Source organism: Coenobita brevimanus, chromosome 38 (assembly GCF_032717465.1).
Source record: "Coenobita brevimanus isolate Jiangsu-jjx chromosome 38, ASM3271746v2, whole genome shotgun sequence".
NCBI lineage: Eukaryota > Metazoa > Arthropoda > Malacostraca > Decapoda > Coenobitidae > Coenobita > Coenobita brevimanus.
Window position 1 is genome coordinate 38,956,561 of NC_136991.1, and position 24,252 is coordinate 38,980,812.

Below are 24,252 nucleotides of genomic sequence, written 5' to 3' on the forward strand. Positions count from 1 at the left end.
TCACAGTTATTTCTGTCTCCCTTTCTTACTCACACACTTCCTGGCTCCTTTAATTCTCTCTCCCTCTCCCTTTCTCCCTCCTTACTCTCACTTTCATTTCATCTCTTCCTCCCTTCGTTCCTCTTTCCCCTCACTTCCTCCTTCATTTCTCACCTTTTCCTCTCTTCCCCCACTTCTTCCCTCCCTCTCGCTCCTTCCCGTCCCCTCTCTTCCTTTTCTGACAAACTTACTTTCCTTCTCTTTCCCCTTGCTACTTCCTCTGACGTTTCCTCGCGTTTCTGCTTCTCCTATCCCTCCCTTCCTTTCCTTACCCCTTCCCCCCCATGCAACCATTCCCTCCCTATTTCTACATATTTCCACCCCTCTCGTGCTCTCCCTGTCTCTGTCCTCTTCCACCCTCTCTTTCTTTCTCTTCTTTACCTTCCCTCGCTCTCTCCTAAGTTCTATCCCTCCCTCTGTTTATCCTTCCTCTTACCTGCTTTGCTGTTCCTCCCTTCCTCTTTTCCTTTTCTCCACCTCATACCTCCTCTCTCTCACTCCCTTCCTTTCTTCTCCTCCCCCCTCTCCACAAGTTTCTCCTACCCCTACCTGTCTCCTCTCTTCCCTTGTCTTCCTCGCCCGCTCTCCCTCTCGACCTCCCCTCACAACCTTCCCTTCTCTTCCCTGCGCGTCCGTATCACAAACTTTCCCCTTCTACCTAAAGCACGGTATTCTTGTCGGGTTACGAAGCTCACTATGCTCCTTTTACTCTTACTTGGCCTAAAATATCCATCGTTCCATTACTAACTCAGCGATGTAGCAGTAGATTAAATATAGAATATGATGCTAGTCACGAAGTTTTACGGGAAGAATGCAGAGACTAGAGCCATATCATTTTTCTGCCTTTGAGCTATGTGAAATAAGCTGTAAAGGACGAATATCTGCGTCAAGTTTTGGTGTAAGAACTATAGAACCTGTTCCTTACGGTACCAGTTTACTTCGAATGCCGGTACGATACTAAGTAAATGATACCTCTACACAATACTAAAAAAGTTAAAAGTTACATAAGAAATTATGGAAACAGAATTATCAAAATAAATCGTTTGGGAAGAGGTTACTACACTCTTTTCACCTGAACCTAACACAGATTCTCGTCCTTTTCAGCTTATTTTAAATAGTTCCGTGACAGAATACGAGAATGCTACTCACTGCAACGGGTCTTCATCCTTTCCATAGCACTCCTCCTAGACAACACTCTTTTCACTTTAACTAGGTGTATAATTCCCATCTTCCCACCTTGATTACAGAGCTGTAATAACAGATTAACTGTAGAATATGATGCCAGTCATCGGGAAATGCTATGGAAAAGATGCTGAGCTGCGATACTGCCTTAATCAGCACATGGGCTACGGCAGTGGTTCTCAACTCGTTTCAGGCCATGGATCACCAGCTCAGTTAAAAAAGATATCGTGGACCATTTCATTTTTGAGTAATGATAAATAAAGCACAGACAACAAACATTTTGGTTAGAAATATATTTCTTACAAACAGAATTTCGAGAAATGATATAAAATAGTAGACAGTTGACATTTTGGTCTGAAATATATTTCTTCCAAACATAATTTCCAGGAAGTACATGAATTCTTCTCTAACATTTTGCTGTGAAATTTATTTCTAACAAACAGAATTTTGAAATTATGTAGAAGTATACAACTAACATTTTTCTTTGCAACCAGACTTTTGGATTCTCTTCGCACTGACAAGCTTTTCAATGTTAGGAGTGGTACTTGATAATGCACAATGAATATCGCTTTCCACTGCAAGCCGATTCCTCTGTTTAGACTTAATTTGCAACAAACGTGAAAATCTGCTCTCACAGAAGGAAATTGATGCAAATGGCAGAAGACATCTGACTGCATGGGTTGACAGATTTGGGTAAGTATCAATCATACTGGAATAATCAATAGGAATAATACAATAAAATGAATGGCCAATTATTTATTTTGACAAAATTTTTCGTACTGAAATTTCAATAAATTTAAAAATATATGCACCAATCTTCAGTTTACTACCAAATATAGTGAACGTCCTGTGGACCACCCAAAAAGTCACCGTGGACCACCAGCTGAGAACCACTGGGCTACGGGAAATAAGTTGCAAAAAGACGAAATTCTTCTCCTAGTTAAAGAAAATGAACTATACTAGCATATTCTAGTTTTGGTCTCTTGTTACTGCTCAGAATCCATGACGAAAGAGGGTAAATTAGTGAACACAGTGTGGGAAGCCCTGCAATCTAACAGGAATACGAAGCCTTGTTATACACCCGAGTCACTATCTTGGCTCCCTCTGCCTTAACAACTCCCTCACCCGGACAACTAATGCATTCACGCCGCCACTGCTTTCTCATTCCCTTCCTCACTTTCTGCTGCCGGAGCTTCCCCTCCATTCTCCTCCTTTGTATCTCCTCTCCCACCTTCCTTTCCTTTCTCCTTTTCTCGGTCACACCCTCCATTCCTTCTCGTCTCGTCTCGTCTCGTCTCGTCTCTCTCTTTCTCTCTCTCTCTCTCTCTCTCTCTCTCTCCTCCATCATCCATTCCTTACTCTTGTTCTCTCTTGGCGCTCTCACTTGCTTCTCCACTTTCTGTTACCAGGTTCCTCCCATCCATTTTCCTCTCTTCACCCCTCCGGTCTACCATGCCTACCTTATCCCTTTCCTTCCTTTGCCCTTACAAAAACTACCCTTCACTCCCTCCCCTTACTTCCCCAACACATATAAAAAGTACCTTTCACTCCCTCCCCTTACTGCCCCAACACATACAAAAAGTACCTTCCACTCCCTCCCCTTCCACCTCCTTCATTTCCCCCTCATCACTACGATATCTTTCCCTTTTCTCCTTATAACACTAACACTGTCTTGGTTCAACCTTCCTTCGCCTCTCCATTTTCCCTAAGCCTGCTGTCTCTCTCCAAACCCTTCTCCCTTCCACTCCCCAACAAAACTATCCCTCCTTTCCTCCCTGTAACAAACTCTCTCCCATTCACCTACGTGTAATATCAACACCAACTTCGTTCATTCTGCCATCACTTCCCCTTCTTCCACCACATACTCGTATCAATCACAGCCTCCTTCCCTCTCACCTCACTACTTTGCACTTACCTTCCACTTTCCCTGCTGCAAGGCCCTCCCTCTCGCTCATATACCTCCTTCAATTTTGGCTTCCTTCCTTCAACCTCCACAAACTCCCCTTCTCTCTCGCGCGCCTTTCTCTTCTCTCTCCTTCCCTTAACCTCATTTCCATTGCCTCACTACCCCGTCCCTCTATCCCCTCCTCCACATCATTTTTTTTTTTTTTACCATCTTGGCTCACTCAGTTTTCATGTCCCCTTCTCCCTTTACCCCTCCATTCACCTTCCTCTCCTTTTCTTTCGTCACTTGCCTAAGAAAACAGCTCCCCATTTCCTCCCAGTCCCTCCTTTCATTTCCCCTCACTCCTGCTTTACCCCTGCTTTTCTCCCTCCAGTTTCTCAACCACTACAGTACTGATCTTCCCATCCTTTTTCCTTTCGCTATAGGACCCTTTACTTCCATTCCTTGTAACCCCAGCAGTGTAAGACCTGACTGCAGTTATCCCTTGTTTTCCCTCACCTCTTTGGCTTCCTTCCCTATATTTTTCCCACAGTCCAATACACAACAACCCCTCCTTCTTCCCACTATCAGACTCCCTCCCCTTTCAGTCCTTGTAATAGCAGCACTATCTTATCTCACACTGCCTTCACGTCCCCTTCCCATCATCCATTTCTGTCTCTTTCTCTAACCTTCCACCCTTTATACACCTACACAACCCGTACGCCCCAACAGAACTATCCCTCACTTCCCCGCTTTACCAGACCCTTCCTTCATTTTCCCTTGCTCCTTCTGCCTGTTTCCCATATACCTTCTTCTTACTCCCCTACAGAATTTTCTTTCATTCCTAACTCATTATGTTGGCTCACGCTTCCCTCACCTTTCCTCCTCCTCTCATACCTTCGATATTCTTCCCCTACCTTTCTCCCTCCATTTCTCCATTCTCGTACGGAACAAATCCTCTGTTTCTCCACCTACCATATTCTCTCCCCTTCCACTCCGTGTTGCATCACTCATTCGCTACACTGCCTCACACTGCTTTCACCACTACTCACTCTGATAGCCAAGTATTCACGCTAGGACCCCTTATATTCAGCCGAATTCTCTCTCTCTCTCTCTCTCTCTCTCTCTCTCTCTCTCTCTCTCTATCTATCTATCGTTACACACACACACACACACAAATATACATACAGTACACATAGATAGATACATACATACATACATGCATACATACATAGAGAGATATAGATACAGACATAGATATACACATAGACAGATAGATGGATAGATAGGTATAGATACAGAGATATACACATAGATAGATAAACAGATAGATACAAACAGATTTTTTGGGGGGAACACCCGAACAGTCTAACATGTTGTACTATCTGACTCTACATTCTAAGTCTTCTATAATCTATCTGCTGTTAAATATTTTCTAACTCTACCATATTATAGCTACTCTACACATTAATATCTCAGTTTTCCTCCTTCTCAGTATTCTATTTCCTTCACAAGCTTACGCTCCCACCTTCCTTCTGCTCTGTATTCACGCTGCTTCCTCACTCTTTATCATACCTACTCTACGGTCATCCACCCTACTTCATGTTAATTTACAGACCACATACCTCCTCCTTAATAATCGTCTCTCTCTTTGTTTTGTTGCTCTTGTATTTCCATCCTTCCTTTTTAAATCGTGTTTTTGTTTTTATTCTAAATTTTCTTTTTACCCCCTCCATGTAGTGACCCATTCTTTCTTGGGTTTCATTTTCTCTTGTCTTTCTACCAATTTTCTACACTAACCTCTTTTGTGCTAATTCTCTCTTCTTTCCATAAGTCCCCCTTCACAACCTTCTTTCGTTTTTTATTCTCTATTTTCTTTCTCATCGTCTACTGTTTTCATTTTTCTCTTTTCTTTCTATCTCTCCTTTTCTATAGGCCGTCTCTGTTGTTTTCAGTCTCCTCTTGCTAACTCTCCTTTGTACGAATCATCTCTTGTTTTCATGCTCTTTTTTTTTTCTTTCTTTCCTGTGCTCAGATCGTCCCTTGTTTTCATTCTCTATCTCACCTTTGTATGAAGCGTCGCTTTTGTCTTCATATTCTCTTTCTTTCTGGCACTTCCTTGTACAGATTGTCTCATTTTTATTCTCTCTGTTTTTCCCATTTCTTCACTGAACTAATCACTTTCCTTCCCCATCCATGTCTTAACTGATCTTTTCTTCATCTCTCCTTTTCTTTCCATTTATCCTAGTAACCTTACCTTTTACCTTATTCATCTCCCTTTTAACTGAACATCTTTGTTCCTGAATACTTATTGTCATTGTACTGTACGTAAGTTTCTAGTCATTTTCAACCTACTTCTAGTTTTATCCCTCCAATTAATAACCTTTGTACTCTTCCAATCTCCATTACGTTCAGCTTATGCACTTACCTTCTCATCCCTACCTTTCACTGTACTTGACCCTCCATACTCTTCCTTCCTCCCATGCATTCAAACACTGAACTTACTTGACTTTCACTGCACTTTACCACTGAACTTATAGCGTCTCCATTACATTCAACCTCAGAACTCATTCCACTTCCTCTGCACTCATCTTCTGAACTCATTCCAATTGCACTGCACTCAGCCTCGGAAACCATTCCAACTCCACTGCACGAAACCTCTGATCTCATTCCGCCTCCAATGAACTCAGCTTCTGAACTCATTCCAGCTACACTGTATTCAACTTCCATACTAATTCCCCTTCCACTGCACTCAGTTTCGAAACACATTCCACCTCCCTTGCACTCAACTTCTTTACTTATTCCCCCTCCACTGCACTCAGCCTCAGAGCTCATTACATCTCCATTGCCCTCATCTTCTGAAATCATCGCACCTCAGCTGACTCGATCTCTGTCTTACTTCACCTCCAACATATCTCAACTTATTCAACCTACACTGTACTCTACTTCCTTAGAAAAACTACCTTCCTCTATTTATCCTACCTTCGCTGTACTGAAATACCCGTCCCCGCCCCGAAGGGGCTCGGGGACGGGTAGTGTTTTCATTCGGTGTGTCTGTTTGTCTGTCTGTTAAAAACTTTACGCGAAAACTACTGGTGCGATTTTTACTGAAATTACAGGAATGATGGGCTATGATATTCCAATCACCTGATTAAATTTTGGGCCAAACTGGGCCAAGGCCCAGGCTGTAGGCCCAAAAAATGTATTAAAAAAAAAGAAGTAAAAATCGTTATTTTCGCCATAACTCCTTTCAAATTCGTCACATCGATATGAAACCAAAACATAAAGGTGCATCTTTCAAATCTGCATCCTATAACATGCCTCATTACATCTGGGGGGTCACCCCCCAGTTAGCGGTAGGGGGCTCAGTGTTAGGTGGGTCGGGCCTAAAATTTCAAATGGGCATATAATTGTCAGTTTTCATCCGATTTACTCCAAATTTGATGTGTGACATCTCTGACTAGATATCCTGTTGCGTTTATACGTCAGCATTAAAATGACTGCCGGGGACGGGTTTACTGTGCCTTGGCATAGCTTCTTGTTACTACTGTAATTTGCTCCAACTGTATCTACATTCTCTGTTATCTCCCCGCTCCCTCAGACGGCATGGGAGACTAGGGGTATCGCTCCATAAATGACATGGAGGGTGTATGGTGCAACGTGGTGCGAGTATGAAAGACTTCAGAGGTGTGTGGTGGCATGTGATGCAAGTATGAAAGACTTCAGAGGTGTGTGGTGCCAAGTGATGCGAGTATGAAAAACTTCAGAGGTGTTTGGTGGCATGTGATGCGAGTATGAAAGACTTCAGAGGTGTTTGGTGGCATGTGATGCGAGTATGAAAAACTTCAGAGGTGTGAGGTGGCATGTGATGCGAGTATGAAAGACTTCTTGGCCTATCGGAAATGGTTGCCTAGTCTACTGTATACTCAGAATCGGAAATAGACTAAATAACAAAAAATCCTACCTCCACCCATCCTCTCTACTTATCATACTTCATCCAGTTTTGGTTCTTAACCCTATCATTCTATTCAAGATAAGGTCAGGCAGTCTTTCTCCAGCTAAGAGTGAGTCATAGAATCCCGAGTATACTGCCATCAACAACCCTCCAACATTCGGGTCGGGACAGCTCTAGTATTATTTTCCATTTAACGACAAACCATAGTTTTTAGCTGAGAGTATTGACAAACCCCTCATGGTCGCAACATCTCTAGTATGGTAACACGACAAACGCCAGACGATTTTCTTCAGCTAAAAGTGTCATAACAACATAAGAGTGTTAACTAATCTATCTTCCCCGCCCGTCCCATCCCCAGAACCGCCTGTACGCTGCTGGGCGAACGTAACGAAGAGACAAGAGTGAAAAGCGATGACTGAATACGTACTCGAACTTCGTACCAATTCAGTCTCCATGCTCTCTCTCTCTCTCTCTCTCTCTCTCTCTCTCTCGTACACGTCCCGTCAATGGTCTCTGTTGATGCACTGCCATGATTTTTTAAAATGTAATCAATCAACGTCCAGTTCAGTTGTGTTCAGCCTAAAGCTAGTGCATTAATCATATCTATAATGTATTCAGCATCTGTACTAATCTGCTTCCTCTTCTCTCCTTTTTCGTTCCACCAACCAATCTTCCCCCCACCCTTCTCAGAACACCCTGCGTCGGACGTGGGTAACGAGACAGTATGAATGAGAAGCGGGGAAGGAGCCAAATTAACCTGTCCACCCCGTCTACGGAGCAATCCACCTCCATACCTCATTTGCCTCCACCGTGTACATTCATCTTTCACTATTCTCAACCCCTGTGGTATCTTCCCTCCAGTGTACTGCAGCTCCACATTCACCTTATTTCCAATGAATTTTCAGTGACCCTACCTCCACTAAACGTCTCCTACCTCCATCAAACTCATTGTCCGTACTCATACTACTACCGTTATATATATGCTACCAACACTGTACTTAACTGCTGTATTAAACTACTTCCTCTGCCCCACCCCCGTCCCTCCAAAACATCTCTACTAATCTACCTAATCTCCCCCACCCCTCTCCCCCAGAACTACCTATACTGATTGCCTCTTCCCCTAGAAACACCTGTACTAATCTACCTCCTCTCCCCAAGAACCTTCTGTACTAACCTTCCTTCTCTGCCCTACCTCTCTCCCCCAGAACCACCTGTATTAATCTACCTCCTCTTCCCCAGAACCACCTGTACTAATTCTCCTCTTCTCCCAGAACCACTTGGTCTAATAAACCTCCCCTGTACTACTCCTCTCCGGGAAAGCCACCTTTACTAATAGACTTCCTCAGCCTTACCCCCCGTTCCCCAGAACCACCTGTACAAATTTACCTCCTCTCACCGAGAAACACCTGTACAAATTTTCCTCTTCTCCCCTAGAAACACATGCACTAAGTTACCACATCTCTTCCTAAACCACCTGTACTAATTTACTTCTCCCCCAGAACCACCTGTACTAATTTACCTCCTCTCCCCCAGAACCTATCTGTCTATCTATCTATAGCCCGACGCCCTAATCCCGCAAAAGGGTGGCCGCAGACAAAACGCCTCCAAGTCGCTCTGTCACCCACCATTTGACTACCCTCCCCCCAACTCATCCCCCCTCCCTCATATACCTCTCAACTCCATCCCTCCACCTCATCCTCGGTCTACCTCTCCCTCTCCCTCCCTCCACCTCACCTACATACACCCTCTTAGTCAGTCTTTCATTCTCCATTCTCTTCACATGTCCAAACCACCTCAGTGTATTTCTCCTAATCTTCTCAACCACATCCACATCCACCCCACAGCGTTCCTTCACTTCTTCATTCGTCAACCTGTCCCTCCACGTCACTCCACATGCTCCTCTCAAGTACTCATTTCCACTGCTCTCACTCTTGACTTGTTCCCCTCTTGCAAGGTCCATCCCTCGCTTCCATACGTCAGGGTAGGGATCACAATACCATCATGCAGTGACTTCTTAACTTCCATACTCAACTCCCTATCTCTCATCACTGCTTTCAGTGTACCAACAACCTTCCTTCCCTGCTGTACCCTTTCACGCACTTCATCCCCCAAAGTTCCATTCTTACTCATCACACTACCCAAGTACTTGAATGCACTCACATTCTCCATATCCTCACCATCCAACCTCACTGCACACTCTGTGACTTCATTCCTCTCAAACACCATAACTTTACTTTTGTTTACATTAACTTTCAGATTCCTCCTCCTACACACTGTCCCAAATTCATTCACCAAACCTTGCAACTCCCATTCATCTTCACTCAACAGTACTGTATCATCAGCAAACAGCAACACCGGAAGCTTCCAAATCTCACCCTCATTCATTAGAGCCACCTCCACATCCACTGCCCTACCTTGCACCTCCTTTACAACCCCATCCATGTATATATTAAACAGCCATGGAGACATCACACAACCCTGTTTCAGTCCCACATTGAGATCAAAGAACTCACTCAGCTCACCATCCACTCGCACCGTAACCCTAGCTCCCTCGTACATACTCTTCACAGCACTCAACAATTTCCCCTCTACTCCATATATTCTTAATACCTTCCACATACCTTGCCTATCTATTCTGCCATAAGCTTTCTCCAAGTCCATGAAGGCAGCACACACTTTCCTTCCCTTCTCTAGATACTTCTCCACTAAACATCTTAGAACAAATATCTGATCTACACACCCTTTGCCCTTCCTAAATCCCCCTTGTTCTTCTCCAACTAGCTCCTCTGTCATATGCCTAACCCTATCAATGAGTATTCTACCATATATTTTACCAGTCACACTAAGTAGGCAAATACCCCTATGGTTACCACATACTTCTCTCTCCCCTTTTCCTTTGTATGGCTTAAGCACATATTATACCTGATTTCCAGTCCTCTGGAACCCTTCCCTCTTCCCAAGCCAATCTACACAACTTCCATATCCACTCCACAACAATCTCACCCCCATACCTAAGCATTTCACCACACCACCTGTACTAATTTACCTCCTCTCTCCCAGAGCCACTTGTGCTAATCCACCTTCTCTCCCCCAGAACCACCTGTACTAATTTACCTCTTCTCTCCCAGAACCACCTGTGCTAATCCACCTTCTCTCCCCCAGAACCACCTGTACTAATTTATCTCCTCTCTCCCAGAACCACCTGTGCTAATCTACTTTCTCTCCCCCAGAACCCCCAGTATTAATCGACCTCATATGCCCTACCCTTCTCCCCTAGAGCCACCTGCACTATTCTACTTCCTCACCCCCAGAACCACCTGTACTGATATACCTCCTCTCCCCCAGAACCACCTGTATTGGACGGTGGTGACGAGGAGGTGCGAGTGAGGAGTGGAGAGTCGACCAACCTGACGTGTCGTGCCCACGGCACCCCCACGCCGACCATCAGGTGGATACGGGAGGACTACAGGCCCATCAGGCTCTCCAGTCAGATCCTAGGTAACTCACTGGCCCATATTCTTGTTGATTTGGCAGGATTTCTACCACCTCTTCCTTATCAGTTTATTTCTGCTTATGGTATATCAGTATTTTAGTCTTTTTTATACCATGTCACTGTTAAAAGGAAAGAAGAGGTACGTAAAATAACACTAGGGTAAAACAGGCAAAAAAATAAAAATAAAGAGGTGTTTGAAACCTCCTAATGTGACAAAAATACTGTCCTGTAACTCTCACTGCTGTACCTCATACTAGGGACTTAAGTATACTGATTTTATGAATTGGCACCCTCGTCCCTGCCTCGATAATAAAAAATTATAGTTATTGATTCCGAGTGTAACCACATTATCATCACTGTTTTGAAACTGAACTATTATTTTCCTGATCATCTGTGCCTATCCAGCACACCCACTAGAAAATTATTTACACGGATTCTATGCATAGCTACATTTTCTTTCTTGTCTTGATACCAGCGAATTACTTATACTGATGGTAACAAGAACCATATTCTCTCATTCTTGCTCTGAAACATCTCATTCCCACCTTGCTCTGCTTGACGATAGAAAGTTATTTTCTTATTCCTATACTAAGTACACACAGTCTGTCATTCTTGCACTAGGGCAACTAAATTGATTAAACAAGTGGTGCCAGGCGCAACAAACTTCGCCCGACAGCAGTTACTTAATTACTGTTAAATACTGACTCGTTTCTGCCATTCAGTGTCAGTGCACAATTAAAGTCTATGGTAATGGCGCAAATGTTTTCAAGTTACGCCCTCAGATAATCCCTGATCTTGTATTTGACCTTTCAAGGTCTCTCAAGGTCAAAGGTCATGCAACCAAATGAAAGCCCTTATGAGACTTCCTATATCTTGGTAATAGTAAATATATCTATCTTCAACGAGTTTCGAGTTATATCCCCCTGAATATCCGTGACTTTGAGTTTGATCTTTCAAGGTTACTTATGGTCAGAGGTCAAGGTACCAATTAAAAATCCATATGGGATTAGTAAATCCCATATGTGGATAATAATAAATATATCTATCTTCAACCAGTTTCGAGTTATAGCTCCCTGAATATCCGTGACCTTGAGTCTGACCTTTCAAGGCCATTCAAGGTCAAAGGTCTTGGTGCGAAATGAAAGCCCATATTACGAGTTCCTGTATGTTCATAACAGTAAATATCTCTATCTTCAACCGTTTCCAAGTTATGGCCCTCTGAAAATCCATGACCTTGATTCTGACATTTCAAGGGCACTTGATTATCTCCAAAATTTAATAACGTTCTTTGGGGACCTATGCCCACATAAAAGTTTCATGTAATTTTATTTAGCCGTTTTTCTGTAATGTTGCTAGCAAACAAACAAACAAACTTGACCAAACACAATACCTCGTCGGACTAAGTCCGAGTGAGGTACCTAGTCTTAGGCATCTCTTCATGACACATTGCTCGTCCTTAAACTAGAGAATGACTTACAATGATTTATAGCACGGCTAGTCTCAATCTTGAATTGACACTAAAATTTTAGCAATGCTAAAAAGCCACATTCTATCCTTCTTACCATGGAACTAGACAGAAAATCAGTATGACTCTGCCACACAGCATTCCTTGAGACTATGAGTGCTTAAGCCATTCTAAATACCGCCACACACTCTTGCCATCCTACTCTTCTACAGAATTTTGCAAAAAAAAAAAAGAGTGTAACAGATATATGTTGCTAGTGTTTTTGACGCCAGAGAAATTTTTAGATGATAGCAGAAGCACTAACTGCAGTAGACATACATGGCTTAAAAGTATTGACGAAATTACTTTACATACATCCAAGGACCCAATACGTCTTACTTGTCGTGAGTATGGTGAATTATTCAGGTTTTTGTTATTAGGATTACAGTAGTATGCATGAAAAAATAATTACTTAAAGCATCACTTCAAGGCCCCTACCTCAAAATGGTATAATTATTCCCCTGTACAAAGGAAACGGGGGAAAAGAAGTGTGTGGAATCATATGGGAATACAGGTTCTTAGTGTAACAAGAAAAGTATATGGTAGGAAACTTTTTGACAGAGTTAGGGAAATAACAGGATTTTTTGGAGAAGAACCAGGGTGTTTTTGGATGGGAAAAGGTTGTGTAGATCAGACAGTCATCCTAAGGTGTTTAGTGGAGAAGTTTCTAGAGAAGGGAAAGAAGTTCTGTGCGGCCTTCATGGATTTGGAGAAAACATATGACAGAGTGGATAGACGTGGAATGTGGAAAATGTTAAGAATATATGGAGTAAATGGGATTCTGTTGAATGCCGTGAAGAGTATGTATGAGGGCGCTAGGGATGCAGTGTTTGTGTGGATGGTGAGCTGAGAGAAATTCTGTCTGAATGTTGGATTGAAACAGGGATGTGTTATGTCTCCATGATTGTTCAACCTGTATATGGATGGAGTTATAAAAGAGATGCAAGGTAGGGCAGTGGATGCTGGAGCGGCTCTAATGAGAGAGGGCAGTGTTTGGAAACTTCCTGTTTTGCTGTTTTCAGATGATACTGTATTGTTCAGTGAAGACGAAGGGGAACTGCAAGGCGCGGATGAAATGGAGGGATGGCATGGAGAGGCATATGAGAGAGGGGTGTGAACTGGGAGGAGGGCTGCGTAATGGCAAGGGACACGGCGACGTGGAGGCGATTTGTTTGTGGCCACCTCTTTCTGGATTAAGGCGTTTGGCTATAGATAGATATATAGACAGACCTCAAAATGGTGCTTAAATTACTCAGGTCGTTGCAGAAGTGGTGCTGGAGGCTTTCCTATAGGTAAATAAAATCGCCTGGGGCTTGTCCAAATATGATGACAAAATACAAGTGCATCAGAAATGGATATGGACAGTCATTTCTCAAAAATCCTTGGAGACTGAACTTCGAGGAGAGTGCTTAAAGACATACTACCTCTTCCTCTAAATTGTCAAAGTATGTATGCCGAGCTGAGAGTACGAGAGTGGATCTACGTAAGGACCATCATCCGTCTGTGTGATACGGCGGTGTGGCTTTAGTCTCGCCAGCATAACCTTGTGGAGGCGCATTACACACAGTTTTTATGGTTACTGGAGCTGAGTGCACTGCTGGAGTTAGGATAGTTTCGCACATAGAGGTTGTCAGAAAGCAAGAATGCAAGCAAGCAAGCCAGGGCTGAAATTTCACCAAAATGACACCCAGTTCCTTGGAGAACAATCACGAGGAAAAGTTCGACGAAAATTCCCTATCGGCTTTGTGTCTTGACTTCAATACATCTCAATCTTCCTCGAACGACAAAGAGTAACCCTCCTTTTCATATTCTTATACTTTGTGCTTCATATTGACTCCTTCCCTCCTTCCTGCATTATAACTGTGTGCCTCACAATGCCTCCTTCCTTCTCGTACTCTTTGTTGTGGGTTTCATATTGCTATCTCGGAAGAAAAAAATGTGACACCTTCCATCGCCACAGTTGGTAGGAAAGTGAGGCCAACTTTTGATTGTGATGGCACTTATGATCTGTTTTGAAGCAAGAACAAAATGTATACGAGAGGGGAACGAAATACTGCAGGAACTGATAACAAAAATTTTATTACAAAACTTACAGGAAATCTATTTTAGTTCCCTTCAGAGTATTCCCCTTTGGACATTATACACCTGTCCCAGCAGTCTTCCCATTCCTGGAAACACTTTCTGTAGATGTCTTATGTCACCCTGTCCCGAGACTCCTTTTTTTTTTTTTTTTTCCCTGTATTTCTTCTGTGCTGTCATATCTTCTGCCTGTGAGCTCTAACACAATCTTGGGGAATAAGAAAAATCACATGGAGCCAGATCTGGCGAGCACGGGAGGTGCGGAGCAACAACGATGTTGTTTTTGGCGAAAGAATGCTTAACTTGACAACGCGGTGAGTGATGGGGCGTTGTCGTGATGCACGATCTATTTCTGGGTGCGTCACTTCTCTGGACGCTCGGCCTGATGTTCTCTCGTAGATGTCTAAGCAAGAAACGTCTGTGGCCTCCACTTTGTAGTTCGTCAATAGTGCCACGACGATCTTCCAAGATTGCCTGTCGAATTTTCTCGATGCTCGCATCTGTTCCAGAGGTCGAAGAACGACCAAGACGTGGAGAGTCTTGGACTGACATGTTGCCTTCTCATAATACGCGTACCATTGGTAGATTTTTTTTTTTTTTTTTTTTCATAGCTTGCTCCAGGAAAGCTTGGTAATGCATTGTTACTGCCTCAGCCGCGGTTTTCCGGAGGAAAGAAAATAATACACACTCATTGCTCATTCAAATCTCCCATAGTGGTGTGATGACGAAAATAGAAAAGTCACATGCATCAACAAATAAAAAACACCAGAAATACGGACTCGACCCTCTCAGTGCGAAGTCATTTGATAGGATGATTCACTCGACTGAAAGCTAGTGGCGCCTACCGGCGCAACGGGAACCATTTCTTTTTCCCACGCAGTCGATCTATTCCGGGAATTTTCGGGTTCTATCTTGCATACTTGTGCTGAAAGAGTCTTATTCCCAAAGGCAATTGGCATGCAAGAAAGCGAGAGTTGAAATTTACAAACACATTTACGATCAGTTCCCATTCATAACTATGAATTAATACTGTAGTTAGAACACGAAAAATTAGTTGCACCTAAGCTGGAACAAAGCAATGAAGCCAGGGTTCAGATTCACTAATAAAACTTTGATACGTTGCGGTAGGAAGAGCAAGAGACATAGGAATATTCTGTATTCTCTCATTCTTGTTTTTCCTACAAATAGTGGTTGGGGCAGTGAAAAGATCGTATTTTTTATTATCTTAACCCAGGCCTTAGCCTCCACACTCTCATTACTGTCACGCCAGTCAGATATTCAAGAGACTGAAAGAATGCTATATAATGATGTTTGTGGATATGCAGCGTGCAGAATGTACAGTATGCCATTACTTAAACCAGGGACAACATCCATATGTAGCAGAGGTGTAGAAGTTCAATTTGTACACCCAACAATCTTGCAATAATAATGCCAACAACATTAATGAATGATGTCACTAGTTATTAGCTGAAACAGCAGAGTTATTGCCATGCATGAATGTACGAAGTAGATGGAAGGTGTTACTTTTCTTTCTTTTTTTTCTGAGGAAGCAATTTGAAACTCACGACAAAAGAGAACGAGATGGAAGAAGGGACTACAACGCTTCACAACAATCTGTCTCAAATTTATATGTGGGATACCATAGGTAGAGCTATAAACAAAAACTCGCTAACACTTCCTTGCAGGCTTTGGGAACTGAAAGGTTATATGGCATGATTCATGGATAGCAATACATATCACAAAATATGTGAGCATGGGAAGGGAGGACACCCTCTGACATTCATTGAGGAATGAGAAATATGGAGGTAGGACGCAAATGCTGATACGGGATTGTCTGTGAACTTTTGCTCGTGTCAGTCCGTACATACGGATACCAAGACTAATAGCCTGGGTGTGTGTCTAGTTGTGTTGATCAGAATTACGTTACTGACTCGAAGAGTGGAAGTTTCCTTAAGTACAAGATGAAAAGAAAGGATGAAAACAATGTAAACGTAAGTGACCATAGCGAAGAACATTATATAAACGTGGTGTAGTGGATTATGAGATAATATTATTGAAAGATACAACCCACCCCACTTCCTGATCTCGAATGAAATGTTAAAAAAAAAAAAAAAAATGTGGTCGTGTGAGAAGCTCGTAAAATGTCTACACCCACATCTTGCCAGAGGTCGTATATATAATCGGTCATTAACGATTTTCAGGGAAAGAAATATTTCATAAAAGTTAACTAGTAGCACAGATATATATATATATATATATATATATAGATAGATATATAGATATATATATATATATATATATATATATTTATATATTTGTGTTTGTGTGTGTGTGTGTGTGTGTGTGTGTGTGTGTGTGTGTGTGTTCAATTCAGTATTTTAGCCCTTTTGCGCCCCGTGTTCCCACTATGGGACGGAACTGGGCATTTTCAAAATCAAATAAAGAAGGGGACCCCGGGGTAGGGACCATGAGCTTCGCGACTACGATCTGACAGGCGGAGGACGGTCCGCCTAGCACCCTTCCAACAAAATCCCTCGCACAGGAACTCTGGGAGTTAAGAGGTTAAACAGTGACAAATCTACTAGTTTCTTTAACCCCTTTGCGCCTCGTGTCCCCAGTATGGGACGGAACTGGGCATTTTCAAAATTTAATAAAGAAGGGAACCCCGGGGTAGGGACCCATGAGCTTTGCGATTACGAGCCGAGGGGGAAGGGTGGTACCCCCAGCACCCTTCCAACAATATCCCTCGCACAGGAAATCTGGGAGTTAAGGGGTTAATTTGTCTGTGAACTGTTGGCCGCTGCATGACTGAAGGGAAGAGTATAGACAAACAATCTTACTTGAAAGTTAGGCTTATAAGTTTATAACTACGGGTGCAGATTTAACTACCTTTGTTTAGAAAAACGGCGGGCGACGTGTTAACTTCTTTTCTTCCCTTTTAATGACGTCTTTATTTTTGATGCCTCCAGACAGTTATAAGCAACTTGAGAGTGATCGTACTGACAGGATAAACATCCTTCCGCAACAAATTCAATCGTTAGATAACAAGAATGCAATAAAAGACACATCCTTGGGCTAGAAAGGTTAATAACCACACATCAGTAACGTATTAAATATTTCATTCTTGCTTCCTTCAGATGAATACATGGAACCAAGGAGTGGCTTTTCATACTAGGAGGGTTAGACACAGCCTTATTAAATACCTCAGTACGAGGAAGATTTCTACGCTGAATTAACTACTCATAATGGTTGTTTCTCTCTCTTTCTCTCTCTCTCTTTATTACTTTTTCTTTCTGCCAGACGATTTTATTCAGCTAAGTGAGGCTCTCTGGTAAAGAATGGGTTAACTGCAGGTGCGTCTTTAACCCAGGCATTAGGTAGCTTCTGGCCTCATAATGTCGCAGTGTTTGTTGTTTACAGCTTCTCTCGCTCTCTTGCTAAAAATCCACCCGGACTAAAATTCCCGGTGCCTGCATTTTCAGTTTTTTGTTCTTTTTCTTTTTTTCCCTGGCTGATTAGAGGGGAAATAATACAGATCGTTCTTTTTTTTTCTCCCTTTCCGTTACCCAAGGATAGTACGAGGATAATTGTATCGCTTCTGTTATCATCATCATCATCATTATTATTATAATTAGTTATTATTATTTATTATTATTATTATTATTAGTGATAGCAGTAGTGTTAATAGTAGTAGTGACAATAGCAGCAGTAGTACCGGTAGTAGTGGTAGTACTCGTAGTTGTACAGTAGAATTAGTAGTAGTAGTAGAAATTGCAGTAGTAGTAGTAGCAGTAGTAGTACTGGAAGTAGGTAGCAGTTGTAGTAGTAGTAGTAGTAGTAGTAACAACAATAATAAAAAAATATTCACTTTTTTTTTTTTAGGGGGGAGGGGAGGGATTTACACCGTGTCCTCTTTCATCGATAAGAACTAAGGCATTGCCCCTAGGTAGGGGACTTTGGTTTTTGGTGCGTGTAACACTTTATGACCGGATGCCCTTCCGATGTCTATCAATGACCCTTGGGTGGACTCGAACCTCCGACCCTTCGGTGAGAGCGCTCTAATCCACTGAGCCACGGCTGCTACAGCCAGCTAGGTGACAGGAGAGCACTACCTCTCCCGGCATGGTAGCTTACCCGGGAGCGGCGCAAACTCACGACTCTGCAGTCATGAGTCAGACGCTCTACCACTGAGCCACCATTCCCCTAGTAATAATAATAATAATAATAATAATAATAATAAAAATATGGTAATGATTCCAAGTATTCAATAGATCTTTAGAGAGAATTTTCTATACTAGGAAGATATACTGACAGTGTCATTCATGCATTGTAAACACTAACTGAAAGGCTGGAAAAATCGTGCGGTAATAACGCATAACCGTACTCCGGGCATCGACTCTGAAAAGCTCAAAAGTCCCAGCAGTTTGCCTCCGTGCCACTCGCTTTTACATGCCACCACTTCGGTACTAACATCAACCGTGCGTGCTGAATACATGCAATACATGCAAGGGCTGTCTCATTCGTGACAAATTTAATGATATTAACGGAGGGTGTTTAATACATGTCAGAGAGTTTGAGAAAGATCATTAAAGTGTGCTTTAAAGAAATTCCCACCGTGAATGCAATGTACGAGTACCTTGCCTCAACCCGGGATTGAACGCCCTTCATTTAAGACACTAACCCACTTCTCACACAACCTGACCACCACCTCCCCCGTTTGCTTTTCAGTACCTCAGGTGGTGGGTGATATCCTACGACTGCGTGAGGTGAGCCCAGCCAGCGCCGGTGGGTACCTGTGCATCGCCAGCAACGGTCACCCGCCCTCCGTCAGTAAACGGGTCAAGGTCAAAGTGGACTTTCCCCCAGAGGTTAAAGGACCTAAGTCAACCATGTGGGCGTTACCTGGGACCACCATCAGCCTCACCTGCCTGTACGCCGCACACCCGCCCCCAAGAGTCATCTGGCGGAGGGATAACTCATTAGGCTCACAAATCCTCAGTCAAGATTACTTCACTATTACTCCTCAGGACGGTCATCCACCGTACACGTGAGTCACAAAGCTGATCATCGCAAAAATTAGATGCTTAATATATTTCGCTATTATATCTCACAGCCATCACACAAAAGTGCTAGCCTACTTATTATTTAAATATCAAGTGTTCCATATTTAATGAAATAATATTATAATGTTTACTTACGATACAGAACAAATTAATCGTCCATCACACTAGTCGGATTGACTACCTTATCTCTAAGCGTCACACAAACTTGCAACTCATATAAAGAACATCACTTTTTAAATGGTTTCAGAAATATAATTTTTAATCATGATAGCGAAATACTAATGGTAGTCTGTTAATCAATGTTGACAATGTTAGCTTACCAGCATCAACAAACCACAACAAAACTGCGGACTGTACCGCCACTACTTGTAATTCAAGTACAAATTCACACACACAAAAATTTCTGGACCACTATATCTCGTTGCGTATCAGGAACAAAACCACCACATAAAACTTTTTACTGTACCGTCACTCCTCCTTGTGTTTCAGGCACAATATGACACTTCACATGAGAAACCTGGTGTCGTCAGACTTCGGGCTTTATACCTGCCACGTTAAAAATTCTATGGGTGAAGCTGAGGCCAACACCATCCTAAAAGGTGAGTCATTGTATACGTGAGAAAAAAATGCTGTTCACTGCTAAGACGATGAATGACAGCAGCTGCGTATTACAGGCATTTTTCAGATGCGTATAGATAAAAACCTGCCTTAGTCGGGGCAATTTTAGTAAATTTTCGCTACGCCAGACGATTTCATTCAGCAATGAGTAAGTCACAAGAACCTGAGAAAGTTAATACTGTCATTAATACCCCTCTAGTGGTCGGAACAACTTTAGAATTCTATTCTAGGTAATGGCAGACGATTTCATTCGGGAGAAAGTAAGTAATGGAAGTCTAAGTTAAATTACCAGCTTATGAGAATTTCAAACCTGGGCAGCAGTGGCTAATCATGAATCCAAGGACCTCACAGCTTTCCTTGGTATCAATCAGAAGTGTGAGGGTTTTGAATGTAAAGAAAAAAAAAATCCTCAAAATCATGTATAGTTAAGGTTATTATTAACATTACACTATCTTGAATCTGTTTAAAGGTTGTATAGTATGTGGCAATGGAGATTTTGTAACACCTCGTCCTCAGCGATTTATACATGAGGCACATAGCATCTCAATATCATGTCGTATGTTACTAATGCAAACTAAGCTGATATGAAGACACAGCATACAAGAATACAGTATGTCAAGATGAAATATGAAACGCAACTGACTAAGGAAGAAGTACTACGAGGACTTCTGTGACGCTTGGAACACGGTTGGTAGTCTTAAAGATCTTGCCTAACCAACAACTAACAAGAGAGCAGGCTGGAGACAAGCTAGGTTAGTTCGGACCGCAAAATCAAAGCAACAGTCAACAGACTCTTTACGCAATGCTGAATTCTTGTGAAATATTTGTAATTAGCAATTAGCAGGAATTGTCCTTCGTCATTTCTGAACCTCAGACGTGTAAAGGAATAATTCACATAGACTTTGCACGCAATTTCCAACAGCCAAACAAATGAAACGGGGACAAAATTTTGCCTACTATTTCACTGAATGTACATCGCAAGCAGGGCATGTCAGTCACTCTCCTCACTTAAATATGGCAAAAGAGTAGTCTGTGGAATGAGAAACATACCAACCCTCTCCCAGCTAAGGAACATTAACCAGCAGATAAAAGTGAGAGGGAAAAGAAATGACAAATGTATCGCACCCCTGACAGCACAGTAACACCGAACAACACTATCTCTGGATAAGTAGTAACCACCACAATAACAAATATATACAGCTATAACGACGTTGAATTCGAGCCCCACTGAACGTGGCGAGTCCACGGTCAGGCTATGAACACGTAGCCTACTTCATCTCCCTCACTATCTCCTGAAAGGAGGATGGTGGGCTGTAGGAATAGGGCAATTTCAGCCTGCAGTCCACCGAGTTAACGCCCAGATCAGCCTGGGGCCACAACCATCACCACCACCACCACCACACAACAACAACAACAATAGCAACAATCTCTTCATTGTGATGACATATTTTTTTTTTGCATGGTGATGCATGGTGACTTTCAGGAGCAGTCTCGCCCATCTTTTTCTCACTAACGACTATCGGATACAAAACGTTTCACTCCCGTAGAGTTAAGCGACTCCAGTATAACCACTTTACGCCACACCACAACCTATACCACCGTCTCGTAACATACTACATTAAATAACCTTCCCACACCATACCATACCAAGGACATTAACCGAAGAAACCTGAAATTTCTCAGTCCAGTACTTCTGTACTTGTTCATTTTGCTGAGGCTCTCACAGGATGTTTTTTGTCAGAAATTTCGAGGGTATTCTTCTATTAAGAAACCAAAGGTTAAAAGTAAAGTAATGGGAGTCTCTTTGAATGAGTGGGGTATAAACTGACACCTTAATTCACCTATCATTATCTCCTTTATCCAAGCTAGCTCCCCTTCATTTGGCCAAATCTTGAAGGATACTTAGCAAAGTAAGTCGGATTGACTGATATTGACGGGTTTGTGGTCTTGGTTGGGTTGGTGGCTGAATCAGTAGAGAGGCGGCTTGCAGTCCTAATGGACCCAGGATCGAATCCCGGCTGGGGCAGGGAACAGTTTCAGGATTTGAATTTCCTAAAAAGTAGAGTTGCCTGATCTACCAGATGACCCGCCGACATGTCGTAAAAGTACCCCCGCTAATACCAGTACACCAGTCCTGTATGAGACAGCCCTAGCGTGTATTCAATATGGACGGTGAGTGTTAGCGCCGAAGTGGTGACATGTGGAGGTGTAGGAGGACTACTGGGCCTTGGGATAGGCCACTGCCCCCAAGAAATAGGCCCTGAGCCTTTGCCCAAAGTCGGACACGTAAAAAAAAAAAAAAAAAAAAAAAAATGTGGGTCAAGTCCAAACGTCCTTAAGTGCGGTATATACAATACTCTCCCGTTAGCTGGCTGACTTAAACTGAATTAAAAATGGTGTATCTCTGTCTCCTTCATTGGATTCAGAGATGCCAAACATTCTTTGATTATAATTACTTAAATACAATGAATTACTTCATGAAATATACAAGGAAGGTCTAATTTAACAAGTTAATCTTAGTTTTACATAAAAACTAAGGCCATATATTCATTTAGTTACGTTAAGATATATAAGACCCCCTTCCATTTTCCATATCACCATACCCTACCACGCATGTGCAGTCATTTACATGGAATATTTCTGTAATTATAGGAAATTAATACATGTATTTACATTATAATTGTCCATAAAGGCCTAACCCCAGCAGCATTTAATTAATAAAAAATAATGACTATTAGCCAGAACACTAGAGCAAATCCCTGGGTTATTAAACCACATTGAACCTGCACTATACGTTCCCTGGTAAATTCCTCTGCTTTTTAACAAAGACAACTGTATTAAAAAGTGCCCATATACCGCTACACACAGGACATCTCCTTCTGGGGAAATAGTTTCCACAGATTGGGGGCTGGGCGAAAAATGATATGCTGTATCATGTAATATGACCCCTAGAAAGAAGATGTCTCCACAAGTCTCGAAAACCCTGTGTTGAGATCCTTCTAGGTCGCGCATCTTGACCCAACTGTTCGTCACCATTCACTATCTCAGGACTATTCGTTAACTCAAGGGATACCAATTTGTCGATGCATTTTTATGCTGACATGTCCTCAACATTAATTTTATCTTGACATGTCTCAGCACCCAGTCCGAATCTGGATGTGTGGAAACAACCATAGCTAGTGGCCACTGAGATCTAGGTTAGTCAGTTTTCACTAAGACCATATCTTCTATATTTATTAAGGACTAATTTCTGGAAGCTTGAACATCATAATATCTTTCTCTTATGCTTAATAGACAATCCACGTTCCCGTGCCTATTCCATGTCTCCAGGACCTTTTCAAAATATTGATTTCCTTTATGCAGATGTTGCCATAGTTCACCCCCCTCTATGCAATGGCGGGATCATCTACTTCCTCCTGGATATCAACACAAGGCACTGGATAAAGCTTTCTGCCATACAACATAAGAGCTGGTGTCAAGACGTCAACTGAGACACTAGTATCAGCCAGATAGGTTAAAGGTCTACCATTCATTCTAGCCTCGATTTCTGTTATTACAGTCCTTAACTCTTCTGTAGTGACCTTGATTCTATCTAAAGTTTTCTTTAGGCTGTTCTTCACAGTATCAATCATTCGTTCAGTGAACCCGTTTTGCCATGGGGCACTAGGAGCTATGAACTGAATGTACAGTTGCAGATTCCCAGGGTCGACTTAGCAATTGGGTCATTTATACTTAAAATTAAAGGCGATGCTCTAAAGAAATTGGTTCCATTGTAGCTTATTAATTTACTAGGACAAGACTGTCTTGCAGCAAATCTTCTGAATACGTCCAGGAATGTCTCTGAACTCGAACCTTCTGCCATTTCTAGATGGACCGCCCTTGTGTAAGTGCAAGTACACAAACATATATACACCTTACGGGGAGTTCCCTCACCCGTAACAGTTATTGCCCCTGCCTAGTCAGTTCCGGTTACTCTGAAGGACCGACTTATATTTACATTATCCTTTGGTAAAGAAGGTGGTCCTGGACAGTCATATGGTCGTTGTTCATACCTCCTACATATAATGGAATTCTTGAGATACTTCTTTTCAACGTGTCTACTCCTAGAAATCCAATACCTTTCTCGGACTCGGGGCAATGAAGTCTACGGCAAACCTCCATTAAGAGTTAACTCATGGACTTCCTGAACAAGTAATTGTACAAAATAAGCATTCTTTGGTAACAATATAGAATGTCTACTTTGGAAAGGCAAATCAGTCTCTACTACTCTGCCACAGCATCTATTTTGATCCTTTCCGTCTAAGAATTAACCTAAATCTCGTATCAGCTTATTATCGCTGCTAGTACCTTGGCGTAAAAGGCCAAAAATCTCTCCGCAGTATTTTCTTTGCAACTTTTAACCCAATATTCCATGGGTTCACACTCCTCCAACTC

General features: G+C 42.3%; 1 protein-coding gene across 1 annotated transcript in view; it reads left to right on the forward strand.

Annotated features, from left to right (window-relative positions):
- Nucleotides 1-24,252, forward strand: part of LOC145396565 (hemicentin-2-like) — a 198,385-nt gene that overhangs the window by 150,849 nt on the left and 23,284 nt on the right. Inside the window, exons 11-13 of the mRNA XM_080269940.1 lie at nt 10,407-10,559; nt 18,866-19,184; nt 19,690-19,799. Coding sequence (XP_080126066.1) covers nt 10,407-10,559; nt 18,866-19,184; nt 19,690-19,799 — 582 coding nt within the window. The remainder of the gene's footprint in view (nt 1-10,406; nt 10,560-18,865; nt 19,185-19,689; nt 19,800-24,252) is intronic.